General features: G+C 40.3%; 2 protein-coding genes across 2 annotated transcripts; one reads left to right on the top strand and one right to left on the bottom strand.

Moving 5' to 3' along the window:
• Window positions 1-1,093: 1,093 nt before the first annotated feature.
• Window positions 1,094-25,317, bottom strand: nkx2-9 (NK2 homeobox 9). The gene is given in 6 exon segments (XM_088306279.1): window positions 1,094-1,704; window positions 2,976-3,145; window positions 23,918-23,967; window positions 23,970-24,183; window positions 24,840-24,963; window positions 25,281-25,317. Coding segments are annotated over 6 exon segments (1,206 nt in total).
• Window positions 12,323-22,256, top strand: pax9 (paired box 9). Its single transcript, XM_088303790.1, has 3 exons — window positions 12,323-12,466; window positions 15,059-15,700; window positions 20,780-22,256. Exons 1-3 carry the CDS (start codon window positions 12,463-12,465, stop codon window positions 20,962-20,964), a joined length of 831 nt encoding a protein of 276 aa, XP_088159916.1. The 5' UTR covers window positions 12,323-12,462; the 3' UTR covers window positions 20,965-22,256.
• Window positions 25,318-25,518: the final 201 nt, after the last annotated feature.

The following is a 25,518-nucleotide window of genomic DNA, read 5'->3' on the forward strand; positions in this document are numbered from 1 at the left end:
TGAACCAAGGCTCGCCTTTTTTTTTTGTTACATTTAAAAAAAAAAAAAGGTGTTTGCACAGCTTTTAAGCTGCATAATGAGTTTTTTAACATCAGAAAAGCTTCTCGGGCACTGTGACAGTAGACCACATTGAAGGCTCTCAAACCAGTTGATGATGGGGGGGCAAGGGGATGGGGGGGGGCAATGGTGATATACTTTAATTTCAATAATGCTACTTGATGACATGTTTGGGATGTTTTGCAAAACAAAATTATTGGAGGGAGTTTTGACACCAATTTGGATCATAACAAGTTGTGTAAATCAAATTTAGTTTTTGCAGTTTTTAGGTTAGAAAAATAAGCAAACTGCTAGATCAAAAAAAAAAAAAAACAAGAAAAAAATAATTTATAAAAAATTGGGCCGACCCACTTTGGTCTGTAAGAGCCAACAGAGAAAGTTGATTCTTTTTTTTTTTTTTTTTTTAAATCAAACGATCCAAGCAGGCCGGTCCAATTTTTGTCCAAATTGTTTTTTTTTTTTTAAATCCAGTATTTTTAAGGATTTCGCAAGTATTATATTGTTTGCAAAAGTATCACATTGAAAACAAAAAATAAAAAAGAACTCAAAATGTCATGGTAGCAAACTTTGTAAAGTTATAACTTGGGAAATTCTACAAAAATATTGTAAGTGTTGCGAGTTTACAGAACTAATTGGCCAACTTTAATCATCGGGGCAGTTTCAGCCCCAGTAAACAAAAGTTGCTTTTTTTTAAACAATGTTGTATAAAATGGTTTATTTGTGTATATTCTTTTACAAAAGAAAATGGAACAATTTAAAGAACATTTTCCTTAAAGACACGTTTTGCCTTCAAACATTCATTCTTATATTGCTCATTTGCATACCGCAATACTGCACCTCATTCAGCAAACTCAACAACAAACAAAAGCACCGGATAAAAAAAATTAAAATAAAAAAATCAACCTGCTACCACAATCCAAAGATATTAACAGCATTTACATAAAAAATGGAACAGAAAAATGCCAAAACAAAAATGTGCAAAGCGATCTTTCAGAATCTGTAAGTTGCGTGCGGGGAAGTTCCAAGTTCGTGCGTGTCACTTGAACGACGCAAAGTGGACCGGGTCGCCCCACAAGTCCGCCCAGGCGAGTCTGGAGGCCGCCTGGCTTTCAAAGTGCTGCAGGTGCCCCTGCGCGGCTGCAGGCGCCTGGAGGCCAGGGAGTCCCTGGAGGCCCGGGTACGCCGCCAGGGGCAAGCGGAGCGTCCTCGGCTGCGTGGGGGGGCCCCAACTGTCCAGCACGCAGGCGGCGTGAAACGGCTTCCTGTCGCCGAGCAGCACCGGCACCACCAGGCGGCGCAGCAGCGGCGGCGGGCGCAACCGCAGCCGCAGCAGGTCGTGCGGGTCTTCCGCCGCCCCCCGGCCCCTCTTCATCTTATAGCGGTGGTTCTGGAACCAGATCTTGACTTGGGTGGGGGTCAGGCTGAGCAGGCGGGCCAGCTGCTCTCGCTCGGGGCCCGACAGGTATCGTTGCTGGCGGAAGCGGCGCTCCAGCGCGAGCGTTTGCGTCTTGGAGAACAACACGCGACGCTTTTTGCTTTTCTGCTTGGCCGCCGCCTCCTCCTCCGCCGCCGGGTCGGCGTCCGCCGACGGCTCGTCTGGCTTGGTGGAGTCCGGAGACGCTTCGAGGCTGCTGCCCTCGTCCCAGGCTGCAAGGAACCGCAAGGGGGACACACGCACGTCAGCTTTTCAGAAACAAATTGAAAGGCTGACTGAAAGTTGGGATTTTTCTTTCAAGCAACAATCCCACTAAGTGGCGAACAATCGCGAGCGTTTACGAAGCCAGTGATTGTTGCGTTAAAATAATTATTCCTTGAAATGTTCAGCAAATGGTTGCAAGATTTTCGAGTTTAAAATGACTTCGAGAAAACACTAAAACTGTTGGCGAATTTCTGGCGAAGGTTTACGACCTACGACGTAAAAGTGCATTTTTCTATATGTTCGTGTTCGCCAAGAGTCGCAATTGTTCGCCCCTCAGTGAGGTCGGGGCTTAAATGCCATGCCATTGATGCAAATACATCAATGTGGTACGCCATCTACTTTTAAAGAAATCATTTATGCAAATAATTTAATATTATTTGAAACAATAAAAAAATTGTTTTAATAAAATGATTGTCTTGTAGTGGTAACATATTTTTAAAAAATACGGATTATGTAGAGTGTCCTATAAAGGCCCCCAAGAAATTCAACAATTGCCCCAAATTAATGACTCAAATAAATTATGTGATGAAGTGTTATGAAAAAATGTAAAAAATATGGTGTATGAATTAAAAATAAAATATTGTACGGAAATATATACATAATTGACATAAAAACATAAATAGAAACACTAAAAATGATCAACATTATTTTTGCAAATGCATAAATCAGAGTTATAAATATTAACATGACAAATAAATGAAAAACAAATACATTATGGACAATTTACATTATGGGAAATAATGACAATTAAAAATAAATGTTAAAAAAAAGATCGAAAGATTGTCAACTTTCGAACCTAACATTTTTTAAAACACAAAAAAATAAAATCCGTATTTTTGATCAATTTCATGATCCTTGCAGATGCACCCAAAATATGCAGAAGCATCCTCGAGTCATGCATTCTATACAGCTCATTAAAACACTCTCAAAAGAGTTGGGTCAATAATAAAGAACCCAATTTGGTCAGTTCGACCCAAAGTAGGCAAAATTTTTACCCAAATCTTTTTAGAGTTGACCATAATCATAAAACAAATTCGAACAATGATGACGTTTGCGTAATGCGATGCCCTTTGGTGATATCGAAAATCCGACATGACTTGAATCATAAATTTGGATTGGAAGACAACAAACCTTACTGAGGTTGCATTCAAAAATATATTTGATACTTTCAGTGACGAGGAAGTGTGCGATGACCAAACTTTTGTGAAGATGCACTCACACATGCACGAGCTTGGGTCCGAGTCGAGCATCCACGAGGAGGAGGAGGAGATGGCGGAGATGGAGGCGAGGGGGGCCAAGAGCGAGCGCGCGGCCGAGAAAGGTGACGTGGACGCGGGCAAAACCTTCGGGTGACTCTCGGGCAGGTCCAGGATGCTCCGGACGGAAAAGCTGAACTTGCTGGGCACCGCCATTTGCGCGCACACCCAAAAAAAAAAAAAGAAAGAAAGGGAAGTGAAAGAAAAAAAAAGAAAGAGAGAAAAATCCACTTCCACAGTGTGTTTGCTCGGCGCAAATAAATAATTTGGAGAGAACGAAAAAAAACAAGAAGAAGCAAGCAAGCACTTGAGGGGATTCTAACAAGTCCACTTGACGGGTTGGTCCAACAGTGTTTACACAAACACATCGGCGCTTTTATATAACGGCCCCCTGCCTCGATAGCCCCCCCCCCCGCTTTTTTTTTGGGGGGGGGTGTCACTTGATGCGGGAGGTGTTGACGAATGGGGGTCCAATGCGCGCCGGCAGGGAAGCCACAAGTCATCATTAGACGCGTCGCTCGCCCAAACACGTCACGCTAATTGCCGCCCCCATCAATCACCGTCTTGGGTGGCGAAGTGACAACAAGAGCCCCCCCCCCCACACACACACACACACACACTTCCCCCTCTTGCAGCCCAAACAAAGTGTCAAGCATTTGCATGCAAAGTGAGCAATTAGCGAGTTGCTCCAATATGGCAGTGTGTACTACCTGCACGCCATGACGCAGGTGGGCGTGGCGAGGGTGACGTCACGCAATTTAGGTTTTGGTTGGCTTCAGGATGATTTTCGATGGGGCGGTGAGAACAGTTTTTGGAATATTTGATGACATTTTTGCTTGAGTTGAAAATGTGATGTGACGTCATGATGCATGAGTTTGATTTTCGTTTTTTTTTTTTTTTTTTTTTTTAATTGGACTGACACACTGACCAAAGTTTGGGTTGTTTAGATAAAAAAATGTGGGTGGTTGTCATTTCAGTCAAATTGACCCAAGTTGGTGCAAATTTTCTTTTATTATTTTAATCAAAATTGGGTTATTTTATAGCCAGCTGTTTCTTGGGTGTATGATTGATAACATTTGTTGCATCCAAATTATTACAAAAACGGAGACAGTGATGACATAATAGACCAAAACAGAAATGATTGGATCTGATCAAGGTTAACGCTCAATTTATCTGTGTGGTTACGCTAAAAAAAAAAGTGTGAAAGAATCCATATTATCTGTCGAAATCAGAATCATTTAGCAGGATTTGTCATAATTGTGTATCAAAATTTGCAAAAAAAATTGTGTGGCTGACATTTTATCTTTTTTTGTTGAAGAATTTCAGAGGATTTGAAAAGTTGACACATTTTGTGGCTCCGTTCAATGAATTGTAAAAATGTTTGCAGGCGTGTCGTATGAATTTTGTCGGATTGCACCAAAATCTGTTTTGCATCCTTCCAATTAATTGATTTATGAAAATTCTATCTATCCATCGCAAGAATTTTGCAGAATTTGCGACACATTTGCATCACGGTTAGTCGGGATAACTTTTAAACAAGCAAGTCATGCAAAGATTTTTTTTAGGATTTGATGCAAATTTCGCATCGGAATAAGGAGAAAAACGGACATTGTTTTAGAACGACAGACAATTATTTTGAAAAATCTGGAATTTTTTTTAACTTATTGAATTCATGACACGTATGGAATTTTATGAATTTCTAAAGAATTTGTGGTGATTGTAATATGTTCTTACTTCTTAATTCAATAAAGTCTATCACAAATTGGGGTTCAATTTGGGACAAAGTAAGTGGATTTGTCATGGAGGGGAGCAAAAAAGGCAGGCAGATCAAAAGGGAGAACCTCGTTTATTGTGAATTACGAGGCATTGGAATGAAAACGACATAATGTGACTGATTACAAAGTCCGTTAATTGGCATGACATCATTGAACTGACTGCTGATGACGTCATTCACGTCCGCCAATTTAAAAATGAAACATTTTTGGTTTATTAACTTTTTATTTATTAAAAAAAAAAATCATGATTCATGTGCGTTTACAATTTTTCTTTTTTTTTAACCATGACTCGTTAATTGTTTTTTTGTAAATAATAATATACTAAAGCTATGCATTGAGCATTTTCATTTTTTTTTAAGTTTATTATTTTGTTCTAATAATTCAAATACACATGTTAGTAATATAAATAATTTTCCTCATGCATAGGACATTAAAAAAATGAAAACAAATTGTTAATTTAGTAGAAATCACAAAATAAAAAGAGTATTATTAAAATAAACAAATTAACCGTTGTTTTTATTGCATGGTAATTTTTTCAAATAGTAATTTTTATATACACATTTAGTGTGCATTATTTTTTATTTTTATTTTATTTATTGTATTTATTTATTTTTTTTAATGATGGTTGATTGATTTTTTTTGTAACATATGTTCGTGAAATCTAATCAGATCACCTGGCCTTTGTGTCAGTGCTAAAAACCAAATGTGGCCTTTGCGCACAAAAGTTTGCACACCCTCTTCACTACTGAAATGAGAAGAATGAGCATCATTTGAAGGCGTGTTTAACACTAATCCGCATCATACGTGCAAAAATATCGCTTTAGGGACGGAGGGTGTGCGATGGCGTGGCGTGGGGGTGGGGGGCTTCTTTTTTGGGGGTCTCCCCCGTTGCAGTGCGGGTCTCCCATTGAGAGCCATGACAACACCGAACAAGCCGGGACTTATCCTGCCAACGTGACGCACATTGTGGCGCTCATTGGGCGTCAATCAAACGCAAAATGGCGACTACGTGGAACAAATGCTCGACATCTTCCTCTTTTGTAAGCCCCCACCACCTCCCAGTCTCCAGCGCCCCCCCCCACCCGACCACCCAAGAGGATTCGGCAGGCGCAGCCAACCTACGCGCGCGCGCCTCCTATCGATATCAAATACGGCACGCACGCGCACGCGCACACAACCTGCACAAGGCTTTGCATTTAGTGTGTTGAGGATGAGTCGAGGGATCAAGCAACATGGAAGACGCCCCCCCCCCTCCCCCCGCCCCCCAAGCATATTTCTACCAAGTGGGGGGCCGACATCAGGGGTGGGCAAACTTCATTTTTCAAACAAACAAAATAGAGATGAAGCCAAATAATGGCATTCAATAAACGCACAGCACTGTACAAAATTATTGATTATTGCATCTGAAGGCTAAAATGTTGACTGTAAAAATATCATATAAGATTGAAAGACATCAAATGAGGTAAAATGATTATGAATATAATGGATGCTTTTTTTTTTTAGTCATTGGTAATGAATGAGATTTTTTGTGGTCTGAAAATTTTGGCACAATTAATAAGCTTGATTTAATGTGACAGTGGGGGAAAAAAAAGGAATATTTTGTGGGAATTTATGTGGCGAATATGTTCTTTTCTTTTTCTTTTTTGTTTGTGTTTCAGACATTTTGTAAAGGTAGAAAATCCGTCCCCAATATTAATTGAATAATCATTTACATTTGGAAGGGGAACAACTAATATATATATTTTGTGGCACTTTAAGTGGTCAAATTGTTAATTTTTTTTTTTTTTTACCAATTTGTTTGGTTGAAAATTGTTCCACATATGAATTGATTGAGCTGAACATTTTGAATTTGGAACGATGAAATGATGTCAATCTGTTTTGTTGAATGTGTCTCTTAGAATTATTTTTTCTTACTTTTTTGGTGGGATTTTTAGAGGAGAAAATGTTGAATTCTGGCAAATCTGAATAGTTGCCATGTGAATTGAAGGTGCTTGAATGTTTTGAATTTCAAATGGGAACGATGTAAATCTGTTTTGTTCCATGTGTCACCTAGAATATTTTGCGGTATTTTAATCGTGATAACGTTACATTTCTTTGTGTCTGGGAATCTGCCTTCACCTTTCTCACAATAAATCTAAAAACATTTTTAAACTGAAAAGTTTGAAAAAAAAAACTTAGCACGTGAAGCTTCTTGCATTCATGAGCCACAATGTTAGCTTGCTTACTTTTTCCATCTTCGTTTCCATTGGATGGCGTTGAAAAAGAATTTAAATGGTAAAAAAAAAAGTATACTGTGACATGATCAATAATGTCAAGCATGTTCAAGAGAAGTGATTTAATGGACCTGGGAAAAAACATGCGGATACAGATTTAAAAAAATTAGCTTTTTAGCCTACTCTAAAAAATGGATATGGATCCAGACAATTTCATTGCGTAAAACCACTGAACAAAATGGAGAAAATAAAAAAAAAAACGTTTTTTTTCTGTGTAACAGCCATAAATATGATTACGTAGAAACGACACGCCCCTATTGAGTTGAAACGCGAAACTCACGTTGTGTCTTCCAGGACCTTCCCTGGAATGTCGCCCCCGCCAACATGGCCGCCACGTAGGCTCGTTTGTTAGCCTGCTCGAGTATACTGCACATCTGGCACAACCGCTGCGCAACCGGGAAACACGTGGCCTATTGCGCAACAGCGCCACTTGTTGGTCCATTTTGGAACTCTCAAAATTTGAGCAAATCTGAAAAATAACAAACGTCATTTTCTTTTTAATTCAGCCGCATCGAAAATTTTGAAAACAATTGAAACTTTGTAGGCACCAAAATGTGTTTTGAACAATGTAAATACAAAAATTAAAGAATTAAACCCGAAAAATTCTCCCCCAAACACTGAAAAAAATGGAGCAATAAACAAACGTCCTGACCCCCCCAAAAAAACAAAAAAAATAAAACTATTGGAATATAATTGAAAAAAAAGTCTGATTATATTAAATTGTGAAATCTTCGACGATTAACAACAACAGCGCAGAAACGTCTCTTGAGTGAAGGAGGTTGTGTTTGCTGGGATTCATTTAAATTCATGCCCGACAAAGCCGATCAATTACTTCAGTTTCCGACCGGTAAATTACGACATTACAAGTATATTGGAGAAAAAAAAATCACTGTAAAATCTTGACAAAACAAGGATAAAATTCCAATATGTTTCTACGGGAAATATCTAGTTTGCCCACAACATAGAGAAAAAAAAATAAAAATAATAACAGCACAAATATTAATCAACTTTTTCGGAAAAATGTTTGTCGGTATGGTCCACTTGGAATACACGAGTGAGGGATTATTAATTAATTGTCCAAGATGCTCCAGTGGAGAGCATCAACACTCGAATCAGCCATTTTGGCTCCACAAGGAGCACTTTCATTTATTTATTTTTAATCCTCATCACAATCAAATATTTGCCCACCTCTCCAGCCAGACTCTCTGGCTCTCGTGATGGTTAGACCGAATGCCTGAAGAATGGGGAGGGGGTGGGGTGATTCCCCCCCTGATACCCCGAAAACAGCACAAATTTGCCTTGCAATCATCAATGGTTGGCGAACTCTTTCTCTAAAAAATGAAGAGCTAAAAATACTTTCGTATAACTGGAATTTAATTAAAAAAAAAAAACAGTTTTAAAAGATTACATTCAAACGTACATAGTACATTTCACAACAGCTCGTGAACTTCAATAAAAAAAAAAAAACGGACTGGACTTGAAACGTAAAATTTGTTTTGCGGCAATTCCTACGTTTCCTAATGGGAATATTTGTTCGTTTTTATTTTTAATTGTTGTTTTATACTTTATTCCCTAATCATCCGACAATGTTCCAAGATGGGTAACATTTGAAGAAGCGCGTGTTGCTTCCAATATGTGCGCGTTTGCTGCCCTCTACAGGACATTTTGGTGCACTGAGCTCAGCAACTGTCACTCAAACTTTGTCGCCTTTCACTTACCACTGGGTGGCGCCACAGCACCTTAGAGCAGCCTAGCCTGGAAACACACACGCACGCACGCACACGAGCGCGTACACAAAACATTTCACTTAATTATTATAATATTTGTTTTTTCGTGGGTCTGTGGGGTACTACTTCTACTACTACAACTACTAAATAATAATAAGAAGAAGAAGAAGAAGAATAACAATGCTCTCATTCAAGCTTAATATGAAACTTTTTTTTGGTCTTTTGGTCTTTAATCGCTTATTTCTTCTGCATTGTGATATGCCAGTGCCTGAAATAGGGGATGGAAATGAACGAATGAATGAAATAAAATTGATGAATGACTGTTTTTAGGGAAATGAATAACAATAGAAACACAAATAAAGGTAAAGAAATAGAAAAATTGAATACTTAATAACGAAAAATACTAAATACAGACCGCAATATCATACTACCGAAATAATTACTAATATAGATTTAACTCCCCCCCCCAAAAAATACACAATTAAATGAAATAAAAACATATAACTAAAAAAATAAAATAAAATAAAAAGTAGTCATGTATGGTGATTGCAGATTGTTTTCAATCAGCAGGTCACATGGTACAAAGCCACACCCCTCCCCAAAACAAATAAAAGGTAGTGAGGTCATCGTCACATTTTCTGATTCACTTTTGCGTTCAAAAGTAATTAACTTTTAATGGAGGAACAAATAAAAAAAAATAAAACTTTGGCTGGAAAAATTGTACTTTGTGTCAAAATGTGACACGTGGAACGGAGGCCGAGTGTCAAAATGTGTGTGCGTGTGTCTGCGTGCGTGCGCGCGCGCGCGCGCGTTTGTGTGAGTGTGTGTGTGTGTGTGCGCGCCTGTAAGTCCATCCATACATTGTAAGGAGATGAAATGGCGCTGGTGATTAAATCGCCCACGTCACGTGTTCGACGTGCACGCCAGCATATCAGGTGAGTTTTTTTTTTTAAATATTTAACGAAATATGCAGATAACAACGCTTGAACATGTTGTTGCTTTAAAAGTGACTTTCAAGGGTTTTGTCTCTCGTAATACAGCACTGAAACTTTATACATATATATATATATATATATATACATACATATATATATATATACATATATATATATATATATGAATATTATATCATCTTCTGAAATATTTATGTTGATGAAACATGCTTTTAATGTGGGCAACGGATGCCCATACTTTAAAAAAATAATTCAATAGACTTTTTTTTAGTTGAATGATGAAATAATTCAAATTTTATGGATATTATTTTATGATGGCACAAACTGTGATCACGATACTGCAATTTGTCATATTCATAACGCAGCTATTTGAACACCAAGGACAAAACAGCAAAACATACTCGAGTACAATTCTGGGTTATCAAAGAATATTGAAAGATTATTACAACATTATTTTGAACACTTTAGTAATCAAATGATAATTATACCGTTATGAGCCGTAACACGATGCAACAACATAACTCCTTCAAATAAAAAAAATATAAATTATTAAATAATACTGATAATAACGACATGACCTTTGACACTGTTCTTAATGAATGCAGAGTTCATGACATGCAGGCTTTTAGTTGACATTTTTCACACCAAAGCTTTCAAGGTTCACAGATGCAAGTCGTCAAAACGCATTTCCTTCAAATTTTTGGTTTTAATTCCCAGTATGGTGGCAACAGGATATTGCAGAGTGATTCACATGAACACATTTGGACTCTTTTGACATGGATGGCGACGAACGCGGACGCAAATATATTTTAGTTAAAAAGTACCATTTCAATGCACAGCGCATAACTTCATCAAAAAAAAAAAAAAACGAGCGTCGTGCACGTTTCGAAACCAATCGGCGCCAATAAAAACTCAATTCAAATCAAAATAAATTGCGTGGGCCCGTGGGGGCCTCCACGCACGCACGTATCCGAAGCGCGTGACGGCTGTGCAACAGGCGGGAAATCACGCGTGTTACAAGCACAACCACTGCCCCCGTGCGCGCGCACGCGTGAGACTAAAAGTGCAAAAGGAAAAGGACGCATTTTCACGTCATTAGAATACATTCAAAAGTACAAAATGGACGCAATCATATATATATTTTTTAATATATAGTTTATTGTATTGCATTTGCACGACTTACTCGAGATTTTTTTTATATTTGATGAAGATAAGATGGATGTTTGTTTCAAATTGCTCATTTGAACACGAATTGTACACTAATCTTTTACACACACACGCACACGCACACGCACACGCATATACATAAATGTCCCTTCTAATGGTGCTGAGAGATTTGCACACAGAAAACGGCGGATGACTTCACTTTATGTACTTCGCCCAAAAAATGAACATAATTATGTAATATTCTATAGAAGAATTGAAATATATTCCCAAATGTGCATTAACGAGGGAAATATGGTCATCGTTCGACACCAAAACGTTTGCCTCTTACAACAAATAAGACGCGTTGATGATGATGCATTCAATCGTAACTATAATTGCGTTCGCATTTTGAGCGCCCCAAATAAACCGCACGCATTTTGAGTTACTTTTTGGAAAAATAATCATTCAAGTCATTTATCATTTATCACGTTCTTGATCAGAAGTGACCACGTGCTATTCCAGAACACGATAATGAGAGCCTGTTTCACGGTTGGTTCTACTTCACTTTTTATTTTTTTTTTGCCATAGGCACGTGGGCCACTCTCCCACGCGAAAAACGACTTTGTGATAAAACGATAACAGAAAACGAAGAATCGTTTTGGGGTTGCTATATTATGTTCACCTGTTTAGCAACCCCCCCCAAAAAAAAACGTGCATAGAAATGCGTGCGTGGCAGAAAGGCCTGCGTGTGAAAAACTCATGCACCAGAGCGAAAAGTAAAATCCCATTTGTGAAGATATGCAAATATGCGAGCAAACTGCGTGCACGTGACGTGTCCAAATCACGAAAAGTGCCACGAGAGATTTTTTTTTTTTTTACCGCTAAAATTGCTCGTAACTTTTGCGTAAACATATAAATTCGGATTTTTTAAGTGGGATTTTTTTTCCCTGGGTGGTGGTGGGGGGGTGTAATCCTATTGCACACCCACGCAGCGTGGATGTGGCCACGAGTGGACTATCAGTCTCAATAACAAACACATTGGCGGTGACATGCAGTCAGAGTGATGGCTGAGGATGGTAGTGGGTGGGAAGAGGGGGGGGGGCGCGTGGGTCAAGTGTCAAGTCAAACACCGTGAACCAATAGCAGCGTGCCCTCGTCGCTCTCAGCCAATCACAGACCGAGGACGCATGCGCACGTCCAGCCTCCGAGCTGTGCAGAGCAGATTGAAACGTAAAAAAAAGCAGCTCGGGAGCGTCGCGTCTTCATTCGCTCGCCAAAACGCATCCGAGCTTCGCGTCCGAGCTTCGCGTCCGAGCATGCACGCAGCCTCGCTTCGCCTCGCCTCGCCGCTTTTGTGAAGGCTTCGCTCCCGGTGCTCGGTGCCGCACCGGAGAGCAGGCTGCCGGTGGTCGGGTGGGGGACGAGGAGGGATTCGCTTGTGTTGGACACGCTGGACGCGGAACGGGCGCCACGAAGTAGTTGCAGCAGCAGAAAAAGAAGCAGAAGAAGAAGCGACAGTTTGGCTCTGCAGCAGCGAGCGGACGCCGCCGTGTTTCTGCTTTGCGGCTTCAACGCCATGGGTGAGTCGCAGCCACGCACGACACGTTTTGCTTCGTGGACGAAAGAGGGGATTTGGTGCGCTATAGTGTTGTGAGCGTGCAGCGCGCGCGTGCGTGCGAGCGCGTGTGTGTAAAAGTGGGAATGCTGTTTTGCTGCATGGAAAGTTGCAAAAACGTCGCTCGGGTTTCAGCGCGATGCGTAAAAAAATGGGCCGTTCGATTCCGAGGGTTTCGGATCGTGGCGTGATTCCTCTTTGCATGTGCGAGGGAATTGCGACTTTGACGTCCACGTGGATGTCGGCAAAATGACAAATAATATATAAATGTTTTTTTTTTCTTTTTAGAAAAGACGCCCCCCCTCAAAAAAAAATAAGAAGCGTTAAAAAAAATTAGAAGACTTGATGCGCTTAACTTAAACTTAAAAAAAAAACATCGGATCAACTCTACTCATTTTTGACCTTTTTAACTTCATTTTATTTCTATTTTACTACACTCGAATCTCAGCATTAGAATCATCAAACACAGACCACCTCGACCAACGAAAGAATATTCTCAGCATGAGACATTTACCAAATACGCTGCATGGACTTTATCGTCCACTCGAATCTCCACGTGATATTTCAAAACGTGCAAACGTTCAAGCCCGTCCATAGAACTACAAAAAAAAGAGCAAGTCTTAGCATGCATGATGCCTGCACCAAAATTAATGTTTGGAACTTTTCACACGCTTGATTTTCAGCATTAAGTGTCAAGATGCATCTGTCGCTAAGAATGAGTTGCAGCATGCCTCTTGCATATCTGTCGAAATGAATTCAAGAGGCATGCGTGAATTCTGTCTACGGAGCAAAAAAAAACCCACACACAAATCAGAATATATGTACGACTTTCCTTGCACTTGAGTCTCAGCATTATCTGCGGCAAAACAATTTATGGCAGACTTGCCTTTGAAACATGTTTCAGCATGCTAAATCAAAATGCATTCAAGTGAGATTATTCAATACAAGAATATTTTACCTCTCTGCACTCAAGTGTCAGAATTGTGCAGCCATTTAAAAAAACAAAAACATATCCTGCTTCGGGCACACCCAAATGTCAGCATTGAACGTGAACACAGCGTCAATAAACTTAATGTACACTCGAGTCTCAGCATTGTGCAAAGCACAGCGATCAAAATTCACCAGAAATGCGTCGACGAGGTGTTCAGTTGCGTGTGTGTGTTTAAACTACAAAGAGATCATTAAATTGGATTTTTGTTTTCTGCAGACAAAAAAAATAGAATGCTTGTGATGATTTGCCTTTTAACGCTCAAGTCATGTGCACACAGATGCATGAATATGAATTTACATATACAGTACATATTAAATTGCATCATTATACACACACACACACACACACACACATATACATATACATTTTTAAAAATTTTTATTTTATCTATACACACACATATACACATACAATGCCATAGTCTCAGCATTGAGTAAAATTTCAAAATCAAGTACTTACACGTAATTAATCAAAAATGTCTTGCAGTTGCCTTTGATACATGATGCAAGTTTCAGCATTGCACATGAAAATACTTGCATGTACTTTTTGCATTGACATGAACTTTGATGCGTTTGATTGAAATGCATTTCGGTCACACATTTGGTACGCCTGAGTTTCAGCATTAATTGTTACACAAGGACCAATATTTAAGTCACATACAAGTGAGTCTCAGCATGCATTCAAGTGTTGTTTGGGGATTTTTTTTTTATCCGCATGAGTTTCAGCATGATTGCAGAATCTCGATGTCACAATTATTTGAGACATATTTTTATTATTTGATACACTTGAGATGCAGCAAGACACTTCTAAGTGAAGCGGAATGATATTTTCATGATTGATTTTGTTTGATTCGCTTGAGTTTCAGCATGCATGACGCACATGAACGCTTTAGAGCAGATTTAATCAACCATATTTGGACTCACCTTTAACTGACTCTCAGCATGATGGCCAAAGATCTCCGCAGCCCCAATCTTTGATATGATGCTGCAAAGTGCATCATAACTGAAAGTATTATTTTACATTTGATTATGCTTGTGTTTCAGCATGATGAGTCCTCAGCACCAAGATGCATGAGTTTCCATCTGTGGGACAAAGACGTAATTTATTTTTTTTCGACTTTGAGACACTTGAGTCGAAGCGTGATGCATGCAAGTGAAGCATAACAAATGAAAACAACAAATTGATTATTTTTGTATATGCTTGACATTCAGCATGCATTCGTGTTTCACGTTGGCTGCACACGTCTCAGCGTGTGACGTGAGGCCTAACTACCTATACTTGGATTTCGTGACAAAAAAAATAAAATTGATCTTTGACTTACCCTTGATTGGCTCGAGTCTCAGCACCAAGATGCACACCATCTATAGAATAAAAGAGATTTATATTCATGGACAGAACACCAGACAATATTGGCTGTCGTTTGATGCACTCGAGTGTCAGCTTTGGCAGGGCCCAACAACAAAAGTCGCTTTGGAAATGCGTTAAAAGAGCGCGCGCTTCCACCGCAAAGCCTCGGCGAGGTCGGCTCGGGCCCCGCGACTAACCGCTCTCGCCCTGGGTTTGCAGAACCGGCCTTCGGCGAGGTCAACCAGCTGGGCGGCGTGTTCGTCAACGGCCGGCCGCTGCCCAACGCCATCCGGCTGCGCATCGTGGAGCTGGCGCAGCTGGGCATCCGGCCTTGCGACATCAGCCGGCAGCTGCGCGTCTCGCACGGCTGCGTCAGCAAGATCCTGGCGCGCTACAACGAAACCGGCTCCATCCTACCCGGCGCCATCGGCGGCAGCAAGCCGCGCGTCACCACGCCCACCGTGGTCAAGCACATACGGACGTACAAGCAGCGCGACCCGGGCATTTTCGCCTGGGAGATCCGCGACCGGCTGCTCGCCGACGGCGTGTGCGACAAGTTCAACCTGCCGTCCGTCAGCTCCATCAGCCGCATCCTGCGCAACAAGATCGGCAACCTGGCGCAGCAGGGCCACTACGAGTCGGCCAAGCAGCCGCCACAGACGCACGCGCACCCACACGCGCACCCGCCGCCGCAGCCCGCCGCGCTGCCCTACAACCACTTGTACTCGTACCCAAGCTCCAAAGTGGCCACGCCGCCGGGCATGCCCGCGCTCCCCGGACACCTGGCCATGCACCGGATTTGGCCCTCGTCGCACTCGGTCACGGACATTCTGGGGATCCGATCCATTACCGAGCAGCAAAGTAAGCTGGGCGCTGTGCTGTGGCCTTCTCTCTAGAATTGTGTGTTTGTGTGCGCGTGTTTCTCTGCAATTCCCTAATCACCGCATTGCCGACATTTTTTTATTCATTTATTTTTTTAAGCGTGGTTCTGTTCTCATTTTGAGGGTGCGTCATGCGTGTGTGAAAGCGCAGGAATCCAAATCGAAAAAGCAGACGTTGATTTTTTTTTCTTCCCCGGGAAGATGTGTAACACGACCCGGTGTTAAATCAATATTAATTCTCAAAGTCAACACGAGATTTTGTTTGCACTTTTTCGTGTGTGGTTCTCCTGCCAGGAGGCGGGAGAGGGGAGTGATTGTCAGCCCGCTGCCAGGCTCCCTTTCCCGGCTTCGAACGCACCGCGGCGGAAGCTCACGGAGGAATTTGTTGCTCAAGATTAATTTGCGCGTGCAAATTATATTGGCGATAATATTTTAAACTCAATTTTAAAACCCGAGAGGTCGACTTTCGAAAATAGTACAAAAAAGAAAAACTAAGGGCCTCGCTTTGTATAAAATAAATCGTGAACATTTTTACGGTCACAAATTTTATGTCAGTGGAGAAAAAAAAGGGCGAGCTGCTGACGTCACACACTTCCTCTTGTGACCCCCCCCCCACTCAGTTAGTAACAATTCAATTGAGTTATTTCCCATTTAGAATACTTAAAAAAATACACAAATGCAAACATCGATGAAAATTAAAAATCAAGAATTCAAAATTTCCCCATGAATAAAAGTGTAATAATTACAATGCAAGATATAAGATAAAATTATCTTTCATTCATATTGGCTAGCCCGCAAAATACTGTATTTCTAAAATGTGTGACTCTTTACCAAAATGTATTTTTAAAAATTGAATAATTTCCATATATAACGCATGTTTCTCAAAATCTGAGGATTTCAAAAATGTTTTTTGAAAACATTTTGTAGCTAAAAAAAAAACCTAATGAAATAGCCCACATCTAACAAACAAAATCATGACAAATGCAAACAGGCACGTGCAAAATGCAATTCTACATGCAGCGAGTACAGATTAGACGTTGGAGTATGAAATACATTTTGTAGACAACTGAGTATTAGTAAAAATTAAAAAAAATAAAATCACACACATAAGTTTCAAGAGGCTCGCCATGCACGTCACGTGGGCTTTGGGTCAGCATTTTGCTTGAAAATCATTTCTCGATTTTGCTCGGCTTGAAGTGACGTTCACTTGGGCTTCAAAATGAGCTCATGCGAATTGTAATTTCCAAAAACACCTTTGATTGACTTCTCGTGACTTCGCATGTACGAGGATACACACACATTAAATCAAGGCGCGCGCGTACACGCAAGTACTATAGTACGATTATATGAGCTAGTTTTAATATAAAATGCACATTTTTTATTACATATAAATGATGTACAATGTTGACCATTTTATGAAATATTGACCAAAGCTTTAATAATGACGATAGTTCGAATATACGCGGAGAAGTGTGTGTGTTTAGTTGTAATTGCTTGAATTTTAATATAACATAAAAATTGGAGACCAAAATGAGTAACCTCAAATAAAAGCAATGCAGGAAAAAAATAAAAGTGGAAATTCGAGTAAAAATAAGTAAATGTGATGCCCCCAAACGACTAAAAGACATTTCAAATGCGACGAATGGAATGCATGAGGAAAAAATACTATCAGTCGACAAAAGCCGGAATTGTAAATTGCAACAAACAATAATAAAGAAGTATATATTCAAAATTTGTTGAACGTAAAAACAAATATGACCACAGATTGTACAAAGAATACATTTGAAATTGTGATCTTGTCAATGAAATACGAAAAATAATATATCAAGAATGATTTAAATTAAGTGCGACAAAAACAAAAAACAAAATAAAAAAAAAAGACATTTGGAACGATGAAATAAAATATGACTAAAAACGTGTGAAAACCAAGAGACAACATGCAAATTTGGATGCTCATATTAATTAACATCACAATCAAAAACGATTTTTCTTCAAACATCACATGACGCCATTGTGGTAGCGTGACGTGACTTAAACCCATAAAAGTGTCAGGCAATTAAACGAAAAGCTATTTTCATGTTTTTTTTTTTGTTTTTTTACAATATTCGGTTGACTTGCGTGCACCCTGATTTCATTTGAATGAAAAACGTCATCATTCAAAATTGTGACACCGAGCAGCCACAGGCGCAAAACATGGAGTCAAGCCATCATTTCGTGGAGACATTTTTTAAATCAAATAATACATTGTCAGGAGGGGAGGGAGAAGGGGGGGGGGGGATTCCATTCAAGAAATAAATGACGCTGGGCCTCTTTGAGGCATACCCCCCTCCCGCCCCCCCACCACCACCACAGTGGGCCTCCTGCTCTAAACTCAACAAGTCTGCTCCTGCCTCGATGCCACACAGCTCATTCATTATCATATCCCCCTCCCCGCCCTCCCCCCCTCCACTATCCAAAACATTCCACAAAGTCAATAAGCAATTTTTGGTGCACTTAATGCGTCCCAGGACACAACAAATTGATTGCATGTGTTTCTTTGTTGTTTTTTTTTTACAGAGAGCGCCATTTCCAATTCAAATTTCATAACCGGACACAACATTAGGGACACCTGCAAGCCTTTAATGAGATTCGAAACGAGAGCCGCATAAAAATGTGGCGCTTTTTACACTTGCCAGCGGTTATCATTCGACTTGTAAGTTGCAGCGATCTACAAGTGGGCCAGGTGACCCAACATTTCGGCTTCGTCCAACGGGCAAATGAGGTCAACAAAATATTACAAACAAGTCTGATTCAACTTTATTACTAAGTACAAACACCTGCACGCGAATAACGAGAGTCGTATAAAAAGACGACGATTTTTACACTTGCCAGCGGATATCGTTTGGTTTGTAGATTGCAACGATGTACAAAGGCACCAGGTGACACCAGGAGGCTGTTCCTAATAATTCGGAGTGAGGTAGATGTCAAGGAATCTTTTTTCCTCTAGGCCACATGAGGCGGCATTTTAAGCCATGTGAGAACTTCTGATGCAAAGATTAGACACATGAAGATTTTTATTGATTTACTTATTTGAATGTATCATGAATATTTGTGGACTTTTCTGTTTTGTTTTTGTTCATACGCGCACAAGGTGACAAAAGTGTAAAAACTGCACTTGTTTAGAAAACAAATTTGCAGAAACAGAAAAAAACCTAGAAAAGTACTCCTTAAGTTAACATCCAGACTGTGGAATGTACGCAAGCACAAAAATAGAGTAAATAAACAGATACGTGAAAAATCTACTCAAGTTTCGTTACTTCTCACAACTGCAAACATGACGTAAAGAGTAAAGAAAAAAAAAATAATTGGATTTTGGACATTTTAAATTGAATTTGTTTGAAATTGCTAAACGTTTTCTTAAAGGACAGATACTTTGTTACTGTACATGACAAGTAAACCACGATCAGTTTATTGACTGAATGATTAATTGATTGATTTAGATTTTGGGTACTTAAAAGGTGGGGAAAAAAACATGGAGAGCAACAATAAGGATTAAAATGAACCATGGAAAGGAACTTAACTCGTATGAGGCAAGCCAAAAGTCTTCATAGAAGAGAATTGCTTCATGCTCTGTTGAAAAGAATTTGTGGCACATGTTACGACGTGGGCCAGCCTAAAAAGCAGCAGCTTCTGTCATTCAAAATTCTGTCTAATCTGAAAAAAGAAGAAGAGCTATTATGTCTGAAAGGTTTCATGACTTGTCAAAAAAAGAGATAGATATCAAATCCAAACGACAGGTTTGCACCTTGGAAGGAATCGCCCTGGAGTGTAATGCACTTTATCAGTCTTCAAGCAATCCCGGATGGATTCTTGAACGAGCCCACTTGATCTTGGGAAAGAAAAAAAAAATTCTCAGGGAAGTGTCAGATGCTCAGGGCATTGTGAGCAGGTGCGCGGTTATGGTTGTCGCGCCACAACTCTCGCCTTTTCTCGAGCACTGAACGAATCAAACGGCGCAAGATCTCTTTGTGGACGTGCATGGTTGTCATTTGGGTTTGAAGTCTGTTTTTTAACACCAGTCCAGAAAATTTTATGACACATTTCATACAGAAAGATGGAAATTATTACAGACGTTATCATTAGTCAAGAGTGCGTTTAAAATGTTGGCAAATGAATGGCGACATGTTTTGATTGCGTTAAAGTGGAGTCAACAATTCCTAGCTCTGAAAAAAACATGAGACATGATTTTCATGCTTTCTCATTACACTACTATGCGAGTTAAAAGAGAAAATTAATTTTCCTCTTTTAGACTGGCGGTATATAACTGATAGTGAAAACTCATTTTTAATTTTACGCTTAAAACATTTCAGTCTATGCTTTACTTCTTTTACGGAATTAAAGGAGTTTATGCAGAGCTTCTTTTAAAAAAGTATTTTTTTAACAGCATAATACACCTCCTCTTTTGTAAGTACTTTTGATGTCAAGTAATTCGACACAAATACAACCTAAAAAGTCGACTAATATTCAAAATTTCAAAGAAATAAATTGATTTGATCTTTGCATCTTTTGTTGTCAAAACTTCAGCTTAGCCCCGAAATGGCGCCGAAAGCGTGCGAAGGCTCCCACAGTCCCACTTGACAGGTACATCACACTCAAAGCGCGTTTAATCATATTTGAGTGATTTATACCTCATGCCGAATTATTAGGAACAGCCCCTCCATATGACTTGGCGAGGTTGTACGTCGCTGGGACGCCCAAGCGCAAAAATAACCGCTGGCAAATATCAAAATGGATCCATTTTTCATACGGATGTCATTATACGCGAGCAGGTGTTTCCAATGACTGGGGCCAATTGGAACAAACGTTGAATCTGGACTTTTATTTTATTTTTTTCCCTCTCTCAAGTATCTGTACTTCTAAAGCACAGCGAGTGAGTCCTTTTGCTGAGAATTGATCTAAGATGAATCGAACGTTAACGCAACTCTAGCATAGCCGCCATTTTGTGTCTGTTGGAGCATTTCATTCGTTTTCTTGATGTTTTTTTGTTTTTTGTTTTTGTTGTTGTCACCCACCCGAACAGACGCAGAGTGGCTTGCGCACAGCGAGCAGCTGTGCCACAGCAGCCAGCATCCCGGCCTCTCGGCGGCCCACCACCCGAGCGTCAGCCTCCACGGGGTACAGCGGCACCACGTCGGCCTCTGTGACCGCACACACATGGCGGCCGCCGCTGCCGCCGCCGCCGCCGCCGGCCAGTGGCAGCTGTGACGGCGGCTCGCCAGACTCCCCAAGCCGCTAGGCCATCCACCCAGCGGCCAAGACATACGCCATTACCGTTTTTGTCTTAAATGAAGGACTACAGGATATTATTTTTGCTATTTTCTGACGTAATTGTTGAACTTCCGACGTGGCAGCGAATGCATCATGGAATACGCCGCGACAGGTGGACCAAAAGCTGCATTCCGCGCGCATGCGCACGACTCCAATCGACGTTCCAGATACAAGAGGGGGAAATGTTGCATTCAGGGTGCTTCTTAAGAATTGCATTTTCTACTTTTGTATGATTTTTCTGTATTACGGCAGTGATTCAGAACCTTTGAGCTATGGCACATATTTTACTGTACAACAAACAACCCAAAAAAGAATCTTAACACCTTCAAGCAAATATCCTTTACTAGATAATTGACTTATGAAAGTGATTACAATCGCAGAATGCAAATTTGTCATACATTGTAAAAACAATTATGAAAAAAACAAAGGTAAAATGTCACAGATTTTCAAAACCACAACGTAGAAGAAAAAAAGGAATGCAAGAATTTAACTGCTGCCACTGCTCCTACTCTCCATAGTACAATAGATAATCAGGGGCCCCAGCAGGGAAATTCCCCAATCCTGTTGTGTCACGACGGCGTCTAAGCCTTAGACACATAACATAATCAGTAAAATCATAGCTTACCAAATATCATCTAAAAAAAACCCCAAATCATAGTTTGAATCCAAAGCGTTATTAGAACATTTAGAATATCCTTACATTTCAAATCTTTTTTTTGGATTATGATTTTTAAAAACAACCGCAATAAAAAAAATCATCTCGTGACAAAGATCTTGTTTCAAGACAACACGATAAGTCACATGTATTTGGAACTGAAAAATACAGCTCAGCACTTCAAGAGAAGCTCAAGTCCAAAATGTCTTTTGCAACAAACAATATGTTCTATGTGCTGCCACTAGTCCAAAGGATTATTATTGCGTTGGTGGAATAATATCACGGCTCACCTGTTTTCCACGTTTAGTCACGTGATGCTCGCAATGCGAACCCGAGGGTACTTTGACGTCAATTTCCGTCGACAGCAGAGCGCAGTAGAATATCCAAATGGCGGTCCTTAGAGAGATGAAAAACTTTGTTCTTATTACACCAATGCAATTATTAATCAGACGTCTGTGTTTGGACTAGCACATACAAATTTTACTTGTTCTCCCCTTTAAAACCTATTAAAAGGAGTTATTTTCTCCCTCAGCATGATCATTTATAAAATTATCTCCAATGTAAAATGTATTTTCAAATTCATCACGTGGACCGAATTAAGCCCTCTCGCCAACCGTTTTTTTTTTTTTTGCCCGCAGGCCGTATGTTTGACACACCCAGTCGACGGTTTTCCAGTTGTGTTACGCTTGTAACAAATATATCATTTTTGAAGCAATTCACTTATGTGCCACAGCACACTGGTTTGTAATCACTGCATTACGGCGCATTGTCCCGCCCCCCCCACACCCCCCACTTCTTGGGAAAAGTAAAAAAAAAAACAAACAAACAGACAAATCTAGTGCCCCCCCCCCTATTCTGTTTATTATTATTTATTAGAATCAAAGGTACATAGAATGAAGTGCAATTAGCCGTAAAGACTTCCAATTGGCGTATGTACGTAGAATGTCGCCGGACTTCTCTCTCAGCAGTGACAATCGACAAATGATGTTGCACAATGAAATTGAATGTATCTTATTAAATCGTTTGGCTGTTATGGATCTTTGGAATTTGGCACTTTATTGTGAAGGCAAGAAGATAAAAAAAAAATAATTAAATTTTTTTTAACCATACTCAAATTCTTTTAGAGTTGTGTATGGTTTTAAACAATTAAAAAAAATGGAAATTGGTGAGTATGAGCATTCTGCCTTATTATGAAATATTTTATAGTTTAGTTTGTTGTCATTTAATTTGGAAATGATAATTTACTGCACATGAATCCCTTACAGCTTTTGGATTCATAACGCAAGGTTACATTTAGTTTATTTAATGTACTTTAACTTATGTATTTCTGTAGTTTGCACAATGTTCTCTTTTATTTTGAAGGCAGAGGAAATAGCAATGCTACAGCGGCTCCTCGAATATATTTTATTTTGAAGTGAGAAAGTGGTTGCAAATGTTCATTTTGAGGGAAGAAGCTAGAACGTCTGCAGCGGTTCTTTGAATAATTCCTTAATTTTTTATTTTGAAAAGGAAGAGATGGAAGACAAGTGTTTGCCCAAATTAAATTTCTCTTTTTTTTCTTTTCATTTTGAAGAACAGAAGATAAAATTGTCCCCTTAGCTCCTAGTTGCAATTGAAAGTGGGGGTGGCCATTTAAAAGACTTTGTAATAGTTTTATTTTGAAGGGCAGAAGACAAAAATGCCTGTGTTTTCATAGAATTTATTTATTTTTTTACATTTTATTTTTAAAACCAGGAAATAAGAAATAATAAGAAAAATCTACAGCGGTCCCTCACATTGGTTTATTTTATTCTGAAAGGCAGAATCTATTTTTGACATTTTATTTTGAATATCATCAGTAATCATTCTAAATATTTCTAAATCTTTTTTTTTGAAGGGGAGGAAATTGAAATGCTACATTATATTTAATATTTTCTGCATTAAAAGATGAGATGTCACCCCCCCCCCCCCCAAAAAAAAAATTCCATCCATTTTGATCGTCTTCTAACCAAACGTTGCATTCAGGGCCGCTCAAAATGCAGTAAACTGGAACACCAGAAGGTTCAGAAACCGTGAGCTGCATGCAAACTCTAAAAAAACAAAAAAAACAAACCAACAAACAGAAAACACCTTGCATAACACTTCGAGATCATCTTGTGTCATAAACAATCACACAAGACACGTTAAAAGAAGAAGTGAGGTGAGAGAGGGTGATGGATATTTGAGAAAAGCCCCAAAACACAACACCACGCTCACCTGCTGCTGACTTGACCTGCCGAGGCCGGTGGCGACATTTGTGTTGCGGCATCAACAGACGGCTGGCGGCTGCCACAGTGTCAACATTCGCATTTGACTTGGAAAGTGCTCTTCCCCGCATGCAGTGGTCATGGACTGTTGCTCGGGGTCTGGGAGAAAGGAAGCGGGGGGGGGGGTCTTGTTGGGGGTGGAGGTCCTCACCAGGTTTCTTTTGACCATATGTGAAGCGCATCACAGGCGGACGTGACCGCGACACATGTGACAGCCTGGACCGGTGTGAAAAAGTGCTCACATGGTTTGTCGTGTCGCCTTTCAAAGGTTTTATGACACCACGGCTGGACAAATAATCTACAGAAAGACACTTACGCACTACTGAGTGAGTGTTAGATGACCTAGCTTCTTGGAAAGGTCCATCTCGAAAATGGACTCGCAAGTGTATCTGCAATTAAATTTCCTCCATCGGCCATTGTGGTTTAAAAAAGCAAGAATAGATTTGAGATTTTTTGAGAAAAGTCGCCAGTGACGACTTTCGGGTGTGCTGATTCCGCATCGCGCTTCCCCCTCACGAGTGAGTATCCAATCACAAAACGCGTTCGTCAACTTCAACGTAAAGGCCAGCGAGAAGGCCTTACTGTCATCAACTCGTGATCTGATTGGCTATCGCAAATGTCTGTCAACTGTAAAAGCCCCCTTGAGACACAGAAGCGACGCCCGCAGAATTTTATCTGAAGGCCTCGGACGAATAATGCATTCTCCTGGTATTGTGAAATCTGCCCGGCAACATGAGCTAACTGAATTCTGATTGGATTAAAAACTCTAACCTACAAATTCAACGCTAGGATGTAATATGACATCAAAGTGAAGAATATGATCGTGATTTCTTGATGATGTTAGGCCAGCAGAGAAGGCCTTGACCGCCCACCACTGGTCGGGAGGTCCTGTAGATGGGTAGTTAGGTTGCAGTCGTAAAATCTGTCCATCGATCAGTAGTTTGGTGGTCAGATCGGTCAGAGTCAGCTCAAATTTTCCTTTGCGCTGCCTCGACTCTGGAAAAGGAGAACGTTCCAACGACGGCGGACAATTTTGGGTTAACCCCGTTCAATGCAACAAGTGGTGTGGTCTCCGGGGCGCAAAATCTCAGCCCATCACAACGAAACGTCCGCCCACTAGCCGCCAGGTGTTTGCCTAAATACGCTGCGCACATTAATAATATTAATGGTTAAACGCGCACGTGTCAAAGCCTGTCAAGGCGCGCGAGTGAAATATTACGCAGGCAGCGGATGAGGCGTGGAGAAAGAACGGTGCGAGATTTACGACGCGGCGAAGGCGCGCGGGGAATTTGGGCGAAAAGGAACAAACGAACGGCGGCCAATCGCCGTGACGACGGCTTGCGATGTCATCAGTCACCCCGAGGGACGCGGCCAAATGTCAGGAGGCGTTCAAATTGTTGGCGGCGTGAACACACAAGTAGTCATTAGAAATGTGCTGCGAAACTTCCGGCAAGATGACTCAATTAGTCAGCGACTTTTTTTCGCGACGGGTGAAAAATGTGGCCGACTGCCGATTTGCAATTTTTTTTTTTCTATTGTTTATCAATACTT

The sequence above is a fragment of the Idiotropiscis lumnitzeri genome, chromosome 1 (assembly GCF_059441095.1).
Source record: "Idiotropiscis lumnitzeri isolate Australia: NSW breed Sydney's pygmy pipehorse chromosome 1, RoL_Ilum_1.0, whole genome shotgun sequence".
NCBI classification, from domain to species: domain Eukaryota; kingdom Metazoa; phylum Chordata; class Actinopteri; order Syngnathiformes; family Syngnathidae; genus Idiotropiscis; species Idiotropiscis lumnitzeri.

Coding starts and splice junctions, on each gene's coding strand:
- pax9 (XM_088303790.1), top strand. Junction 15,701..20,779: donor ATCCATTACCGAGCAGCAAA/GTAAGCTGGGCG, acceptor CCACCCGAACAG/ACGCAGAGTGGCTTGCGCAC.